The sequence below is a fragment of the Nannospalax galili genome, unplaced genomic scaffold (assembly GCF_000622305.1).
Source record: "Nannospalax galili isolate Female #2095 unplaced genomic scaffold, S.galili_v1.0 scaffold83, whole genome shotgun sequence".
In the NCBI taxonomy this organism is placed as follows: Eukaryota; Metazoa; Chordata; class Mammalia; order Rodentia; family Spalacidae; genus Nannospalax; species Nannospalax galili.
Genome location: NW_008352659.1, coordinates 1,263,165 through 1,272,362, shown reverse-complemented (window position 1 = coordinate 1,272,362; position 9,198 = coordinate 1,263,165). Strand labels below are relative to the sequence as shown.

General features: G+C 44.7%; 1 protein-coding gene across 1 annotated transcript; it reads right to left on the bottom strand.

Annotated features, from left to right (window-relative positions):
• Positions 1-155: 155 nt before the first annotated feature.
• Positions 156-2,437, bottom strand: LOC103747421 (pulmonary surfactant-associated protein A-like). The gene is made up of 4 exons (XM_008849827.2): positions 2,245-2,437; positions 1,956-2,075; positions 1,183-1,260; positions 156-532 (listed from the first exon to the last, which is right to left on the bottom strand). Exons 1-4 carry the CDS (start codon positions 2,414-2,416, stop codon positions 156-158), a joined length of 747 nt encoding a protein of 248 aa, XP_008848049.1. The 5' UTR covers positions 2,417-2,437.
• Positions 2,438-9,198: the final 6,761 nt, after the last annotated feature.

Below are 9,198 nucleotides of genomic sequence, written 5' to 3'. Positions count from 1 at the left end.
TATCAAGATGGCCTAATGTTTGGGGCCCATCTGGGACATGAAGTGACTAAAAATGATTCTAACGCTAATGGCCACACATGAATTTGGTTGAAGAGCAGTTACTGTATCTTACAGATCAGGTGGATTATCAGGATGAAGGCCACCTCAGTGACTGCTCAGAACTCACAGATGGTCAGGCGGTACTGCTGGCAGCTCTTGTCATTCCATGTCCCATCTGTATACATCTCCACACACTTCTCTTTGCCCCAACCCCTGGGCTCCCCTTGGTACCAATTGGTGTAGTTCAGAGGGGCCCCATCCAGGTAGTAGAAATCTCCAGGAGTCTCTCCCTCAACCATGCCCAAGTAGGCATAAGTGTTGTACTTCTTCACGATGCTTGCAAGAGCCTCATTCTCCTCTGCGTTCCTTGGAACAGCAATGTTGCCACCTGCTCTGGTACATGTCTCACTAATGGCATCGAAGTTGACTGACTGCCCATTGGTAGAGAAGACCTTCTCTCCCACGGCCATCATGGACCCTTGCAAGCTGAGGACTAAGAACAGAGGAGTCTGAGTTAGGCCACTGGTCTCTGTCTCTCCATCTGCCTCACTTACCTGGGCCCCTGCCATTAAGTGCTCTCTGAGCGCCATCTCTGCCTTTCTCAATGTCTTCCGTTCTTCTAAGCTTAATTTTTTAAAAATGCATCTCTCTTGGGCTGGAGAGATTGCTCAGTGGTTAAGAACACTAGCTGCTCTTGCAGAGGACCTGGGTTTGATTCCTAGCACCCACATGGAGGCTAACCACCATCCTAACTCCAGTTCTAGGGGACCCGATGCCTTCTTCCGTCCTCTGCGGGCGTTGGACGACACAGGTGCACTTTACATGCAGGCAATACACTCATACACGTAAAATAAAAATAATAATTAAAAATTCCTCACTCTGCTTTCATCCATTTAAACAGTTACTTATCACCGGAAACTATTTTGTGCCTTCCCATGACACTGGGAGCAAATTCATGCCCACTTCTGTCTCTTGGGGCCATTCAAAGACAGAAGAGAAGAGGAGGAAAGCATCCTTCCCTTCCCCAAGACCCACATATCCACATTTACTTGTCAGACCTCTAGGTTATGGATTCTGGTACTGGGGATTATAGGAGAGCTTTGAGAACCCCATATCCTGTGGGATCCCAAGCAGTCCCCTTACCTCCCATTGTTTGCAGGATCTGATGTCTGAACATCTGGAGTTCGGTCTGCAGTTCCTCATCCAGATAAGCTGGAAAGCCTGTGAGAAACATCCCCACACACACCCAGGATGAAGGGCAAGTCAGCAAAGAGCCCTGCTTGCTGCCCATCAGGCATTCTGCCAGCTGCTAGTCTGGAATTCTGCCATTTAATGCCATGCCAGACCCATTACAAGGCTTTTCCTGTTCTTCTTTTCCCTGGGCTGCCTCTTGAATGACCCCAGGTCCCCACTTACGAGTTTTTTTCTGGCTTATGGAAAGGACCCTCTCTACCACATTCTACCAAGGGCAGCTATGCTGACTTCTGTACTCTCCTGATGGGCCACGATACTGCTCAGTATCCTGGAGCTCCCACCAACATGTGGGACTCTGGGTCACATCTTCTGCCTGGATGCCCGGTCCATCCACGCAACCTTAACTACTTTTCAGGGTGCTCCCAGCGTCTCAGCCCCAAGGAGGACTCCTAGGCCTCAGGAGCGCTGTCTTTCTTTCCCTTTAGGACACCTTGTGTCTCTCCATCAGCAGTCATGATGCTCATCAGTCTATGACTTGTAAGGCTACTCAGACCACCTCCCCGAGGGTTTCTCTCTTCAACCGCACAGTTTTTTTTTTACTTGGGTTGAGCAGTATGCCTTGGGTATCTCCATGGTTTGACTGATTCCTGTCATTCCCCCTGTGACTGACCGTACAGGTGCCATGCATGTCACCACTGCCTACTGCCCCAATCCCTGCTCACCTGGAGGACCCCTCTCGCCAGGCTCTCCCTTGTCCCCATGCTCTCCGGGTGCACCAGGGGCTCCTGGTGGACCATCCTGCCCAGGGGCTCCTGGCATTCCTCCAGGGGGACCCATAGGGCCTGCAGAGAGAAGGGGACCTTTATTATCATGTGTCACTCCATGGGGACTTTGAAGACACACTCTCCAGGATGCTCCAGCCTAAGGACTCCAGGAAAATCCCATCATACCCTACCCACCAAGAGACAGATCCCTGTCTTCCAGCTGAGAGTGGGTCCTGCCACATGGTACCTGGGGGTCCAGGATCTCCTTTGATACCATCTCTTCCATCTCTGCCGGGTAACCCATGGTTTCCAGGAGTTCCAGGGATGCCAGGGCTTCCAGCACACACTTCTGTCCCATTGCACTTGATACCAGAAACCACCATCAAGATGAAGGCGAAGGTCAAAGAACACAGCAACATGGCTCCCACTCCAGCTGCTTCTCCTGCCGAAGAGAAGGCCCACCAGCTGTCTGCAGCATTTTTATAGGTCTCCTCTGACCCCCATTCCCGTTGCACTTTGAAGGACTCAGGAACACGGCAGAGCATGACAGCCAGGCAACTACAGGCAAGGCTACCAGAAGGACCCAAACTATCCACACCCAGAAACCCCCAGCACTGTTGGAAATCTAACACGATCTCATGCTCTAACCCTCTGGTCTGATCGCAGGCAGTGGAGGAACAGAGTCCTGGGGAGTCGGAGGCCCTGGTCCTCATGGAGACTTTTCTGTTATCACCTCCCTACGTAGCTCTAGGGGAGTCATTGCAGCTTTCTGACCTTAGCTGAACCTGCTGTTCTCTGTAGACAATCCTAATAGGATGGTCTGTTGGGAAGGAGGGATGTGGTCCCTCACCAATCCATTCCATCTGTCTCTTAAGATTCTTGGTTACCTCTTTTTAGGATCTCAGGGATCAGTGATCCAAGGATAAACAGAGATGACCAGGGTTCACAGCCTGTCCCTATAAAGTGTCAATAATGTGACATCCTTTCCTTCCCAGCTAGCCCTTAGTTAAGTGTATGGACCTTTCCGCCAGAACCCTTATACACTGGAGGACACCCAGGGGATGGAGGCCAAGCTCACCTGCACACAGAGCCTGCAGGCTGTGTGGATATCTGTCACCAAGTCAGAGTGGGCCAGAGGACGGCATCGTTTATAGACACACAGACTGAAGGCTTCCCCCGCCCTCAGAAGTCCTGTCACAAGGGAGGGCCTGTTCTAGGGAGGGGAGAGCCTGGCAGGAAGCAGCCATCTTGTTTGCACAGCTCACTTCCCCATAGAACACTCAACAAGAAGAGCACTTAGGATCTTTGAGGGGAGAATCTGCAGAAGGTAAACCCAGGTGTATAAGAAGGAAATCTTGCTCTCGCCAAGGGATTCTTTCTATTCCTAACACACTTCACTTGGACAGTACACAATGAAAGCCTTTATCTAGGTACAGATGAAGATCCACTGGGGTCCTGGTTTGGCCTTGAGAGTTCTCAGCACTTTGGAGCACTCCTATGCACATGGGACCTCCAATCAAACCCTTTGCCTGTGTCCCAGGTCCATATGCCTCTGTAGACCTTTCAGGATCAGTATCAGGGCCCATGTCTGTGACTCAAGTTCAGGTTGGTCAGTTTGAGTTGGTACACACTGGCCAGGGACCCGGCTTATCACTGAGTCCCCAGCCTTCCAGCCTCTGCCTCTGCCTCCAGAGCCTGTGGTTTCACTGCTGGCTCATGAACAGTGGTAGGGCAATATAGATTTTTTTTTCATCACCCTCTGTCTTGGCACAGTCAGCTGAGGGGAGATAGAATGCCCTGAATGGTTCCAGGAGAGCTTCAGGTTTGAGCCACGGAGCATGTCTAATAATCTGCAGTGGGGTTTGTTTTAGATCATTAGGTGACATCTGAAGCCCTAATTGATGAAATTCCCCTATTCAAAACTAGATTCCCTCTTAGTCAAGTGGCTTGAACAGGGCACATGGCTGGCAGCTGGGGGAAAGCACTCAGAAGGAAGCCTGGGGATTTCCTCTTGCCATGGTTCCCCACCTCACACTTCTCTGGAAGTGGTTTAACAATCTTGAAATCCTCAAGGAGTTTGGAGATCTGGTAGGGATGGGCAGTAACAGGAAGTCAGGCGGGGTCCCTGGGAATACTCAGTGCTTTTAGCTGCCTGCCCTGTGTCTCTGGGATGGGTTCTGGGCTAGTCATGGGATGAGGGACCAAGGGCCTGTGGCAGCGTGGGGTAGGCTAGAGGGGAAGCTTCACCCACAGGTAAGGACTAGTAAGTGGTTGGCAAAGGAGAGTGTGGCTTTCATACCGTGACCACCTGCATTCCAGACTGGAGCTGCCACTCATTCACCTGCCTCTCATCACAGTATATAAGTTTTCGAGCTTCCGTTTTCCTCGTTCTTTTTATGGTGTTGAAACAGTTCAAATCTGTAGAAACGTTTCAGGAAAACAAGCAAAACATTTCCCTGAAACTATAAAAGTAGGTGGTCAGGTCTGGGTATGTAACTCAATCGTTGGGTACTTCCTTGGCTCCATGAGACTTTGAGTTGAGTTCTAGCATTGAAAAAAAAAAAAAAAAAAAAAAAAAAAAAGAATAGGCTGCCAGCATGGTCCCCATCACCCCAGTACTTTCATGTGCCGTTCATAGAAAATATTTTCTGGGCCATGGAGAGATGGCACATCTGTTAATGGCTAAGGCCAACAACCAAAAGGTGAAAATACTTTCCTAGGAATCACAAAACAACCATCAAAATTAAGAAATGGTCACTGATACAGTAGCCTTCAAGTAGGATGTGCAGTTTATGTCCCCTATAATATCCTTCATAGGAAACGGATCCAGTTCAGACTCACATGCCCAGTCAGTCATTACTCACTTGGTTTTTTCTGATAGATTAAATCATGATTAAATTCAGACGCTGCATTTTGCAGAACTCCCATGAAAATGAAAGTCTCCGTCATATTTTAACTGTGGCATGTGTTTTAATTTGTCTTGATATGATGTCTGCTTTAGTCATATGATTAATGTAGCTTGTACCTGCATTTTCTACCACAAATCTATTCTTTTTCTTTTGTTAAATTAGTAACTATATGTGGTGATTTAAATGAGAACTGCCCCTCATAGGCTCATGTATTTGAACACTTGGTCCCCAGTTGGTAGCAGAGATTTAGGAGTGTGGCCTTCCTGGAGGAAGTGTGTCATCGGGGTGGGCTTTGAGGGTTTATAGCCTCTTCCTCCTTCCGGTTTGTGTCCTCTCTATTGCATTTGTGGTTGGAGATATGAGCTCAGATTTCAGTTCCTGCCCACATGACTGCTGCTAGCTGCCATGCCTCCCACCATTATGGACTCCCCCTCCAGAAGTGGAAGTCAAATAAACTCTCCTTTCTGTAAGTTGCCTTAGTCATAGTATTTTATCACAGCAACAAAAAAGTAACTAACACACTATGATACTTTGGAACTATGAAGATCTCTCTTTTTTGTTTATTTATATCAATATGAACTCATATTTGAGGGACACTGAACATTAGCCCTAGGAAGATTGTTCACTCAAGATGCAGGAAATAAAGATAATATAAGGTTATCTATATAAAGATAATAAAAAAGTAATAAAAATATAGATAATAAATTATTATCCATAATATTTTAAAATAATTTTCAGTTTGCTAGCACATTAATAAATCTAAACAATGCCATTAATAAAATATTTGTGTCTCGAGCTGGGTGTGGTGGCACATGCCTATAGTTCCAGCACTTGGGAGGCAGAGGCAGGAGGATCTCTGTGAGTTCAAGGCCAGCCTGGTCTACATAGTGAGTTCCAGGATAGCTGGGGCTACAGGGAGACCCTGTCTCAAAAAGACAAAAAAAATTATGTCTCTGAGTTTTTAAATCTTTTTAAATGTTTTATTTATTAGTTTTATTTTATGTGTATGAGTGTATTGCCTGCATGTATGTAAGTGCACCTGTGTCATGCAAAGCCCACAGAGGTCAGAAGAGGGCGCCAAGTCCCCTGGAACTGAAGTTATGAATGACCATTAGCTATCATGTGGTTGATGGGAATAGAATTTGGGTCCTCTGCAAGGGCAGCCAGTGCTCTTAACTGCTGAGTCATCCCTCCAGCCCAGAAGTTGCTTTATCTTTTAGTGCTTAGCTACTGCTGAGTCCTGACAGCCCACTCTCAGCTGCTCCTCTGTGCCTTCCATCCCTGATGCTTATTCATCTACCCTGTCTAGTCTATTGGTGATATTTTCCATTAATTTATTGAGACTTCCATTTCCAGGATTTCCATTTGTCTCCCCTGCCATGCCCTTTCCAGAACTCTATTTCTTCTAAGGCACTGACTATCTCATCTATGTCTTGAATTAACTTCTTTACTTTATTTGCCTGCTTATTTTAACCTCCTTTGAGGTCATATATCATTTTAAAACTAGAATTTTAAAATCTTTGGTGTTTCAGCCCTTTTAATATATTTGGATTCAGCTATCAAAGAGTTATGAATTCTTGGAGGAGTGACATTGCTTTGATTTTTAAAAATATTTCCTGTGAGTTTTTCATATTTCTTGTACATTGAGATTTCTGTATATTTGGGGATGGATTTCTCTTCCAGCTTTATGTGGGGCCCTTCTTAGTGAGTAGCCTTCTCTTGAGGACTCAATAACCAGTACCACCCAGAAAGGGGAAAGCAAACAGCAGGCCAGCAACAACACCAGAACAAAGCAGATACAGAAATACAATAACAATCAATTATAGCAGTAGGATCTCGCCTAGGGAGACCCCCTAGGGTCTATAATCTAGTCACAAGATCTTGGCTGTGATAATAGTGATGGGTGCGGGTTCCATCTTGTGGAATGGGTCTTAAAAATCCAATCAGAAAGTGTTTGGTTACTCCCATAACATCCATGCCACTATTGCACCAGTTGGCATATCTTACCAGGTCATTCATTATTGTGGCTCACAGGGTTAATAGTTGGGTAAGACTGATGATTAGTCTCCTTTTCCAGTAGTGTGCATAGAACCTTCTAGCATTATTAAAGCTAGCCCGTAAAGATGAAGCTTTGAAGTCAGCGTCAACTTGATTTCTCCATAGTCTACAACCCAAGTGTGTAGTGTGTTCAGCAAACGTGTCTTACTATCAAGTTCTGGAGGGCAACCAAGAGCAGTGGCAATAACCAGTAATGTTTGGCAGTCTATGAGAACTCTTTGACCAACAACTCTAAAAGGGGTAACCCATTCCTGGGACTGGGATTCTTAATCTGTTAACCTGTTGTGTCTCATAGGGGCATTCTCTCCCCATTTCAAGATAACTCTATTTAAACTTTTTATGTATGTATATGCTTATATTTTAAGAAGCTTCTACAGTAGTAGACTTCCATATGACTTTTAAAAATGTCTTTTAGTGCTGGTTATCCCTCTCTGTGCTCCCTCCTCTACCCTGCCTGCCCATCCCTTATCTAATTTACCCCTTCCTGATTATTCTCCTTTCCCTCTTTATATCACTGCATTCTAGCTCTTCTCCTACCATCTTTCCCCATGACCCCTTACTCGTGTCCTGATTAGGATTTTCTAAATAAAGTACACATATCTAAAGATTCAAAGCTAGCATCCAAATACGAGAAAACGTGACATTTGCCTTTCTGGTTCTGGTTTATTTCAGTCAGGACCGTTGTTTCCATCTCCATCCATTACCTGCAAATTTCATAATTTATTTTTCCTTAACAGCTGAATAATATTCTGTTGTGTAAATGGACCACATTTTCATCATCCATTCATCTGTTGACAGGCATCTAGGCTGTTCCCATTTCCTGGCTATTGTGAATAGAGCAGCAGTGAACATGGATGAGCAGGTATCTCTGTAGTAAGACATAGAGTCTTTTGAGTATGTGTCTAAGAGTGGTATAGGTGGATCATGAGGGAAATCTAGTTCTAACTTTTTGAGGAACCGCCACACTGAATTCTACAGTAGCTGTACCAGTTTGCACTCCCACAAGCAGTGTTAAATAGACATAGTATTAAACCAACTCTTAATGACTATTGTTATACCTATAGATCAATGCATCTTTCAACTCTCTTTACAGAAGCTTCTTTTGGCAGTAGATGGTGATTAATACAGAGACCCCACAACTGATCAACATGCAGAGATTGTGGAATACTCCAGCCTAAACAAGAACCTATATCACATTCTTACCTGCAAGTTGCAGGGAGAAGATGTGGAAAGATTCTAAGAGCCAGAGGCAGTAGATGAACACATCGAAACTGTTTTTTGGACACAACAAGGTAGTCGTGCATATGAACTTAAAGCAGTTGTGTCAGCATGCACAAGACCTGTGTAAACTCAGGTCACACAGAACTTAGCATGGAAGAGAAGGGCACAGATTCCCACCCCTAGCTGAGGAGTTATTGGCAGTTGATAGCTACCAAGAGAGGAAGAGTCAGTTTTCTTAGGATGTGACTCCTAATAGGTTGACCACACTTCAGGAGATCAACCTACCTCCAGGAGTTGGACCCACCTCCAGGAGATGGACCCACACCCAGGAGATGGACCCATACCCAAGAGTATTTGGGGAACACAAATTGGGCTTGAAGGGCTTTTAAATAAAAAGGATATGAAATTGGAAGGAGTTATGGAAGTTGGGTGGATCTGAGAGGAGATGGGGGGGAGGATTTAATATAATCAAAATACATTGTATGAAATTCTCAAAAAAACTAATAAAAATATTGTTAAAAATGAATAAAGTTCAGGTACTCTGCCATCAATGACCATAGAAAGAAAGTGGCAAAAATACTGTAGAGGAAACTATGAGGTAATAAAAATTAATAAAATAGCAGTGATGGTAATAAAGGGTACACATATGCACACACAAGGTAAAAAAACTATCCTAAAAATATGTAGCACTAGCGTAAGTCAGCAACGAAAAGACAATCCAAATTTAAAACAAGCAAAAGATCTTATTAGACATTTCTTCGAAGAAGATTTACAGTCATCAACATAATAAAATAGCAGTGATGGTAATAAAGGGTACACATACGCACACACAAGGTAAAAAAACTATCCTAAAAATATGTAGCACTAGCATAAGTCAGCAACGAAAAGACAATCCAAATTTAAAACAAGCAAAAGATATTAGACATTTCTTCGAAGAAGATTTACAGTCATCAACACATTAAACCCAATATCCAGGCATGGTGGTGCATTCCTTTAATACAAGCACTCAGGAG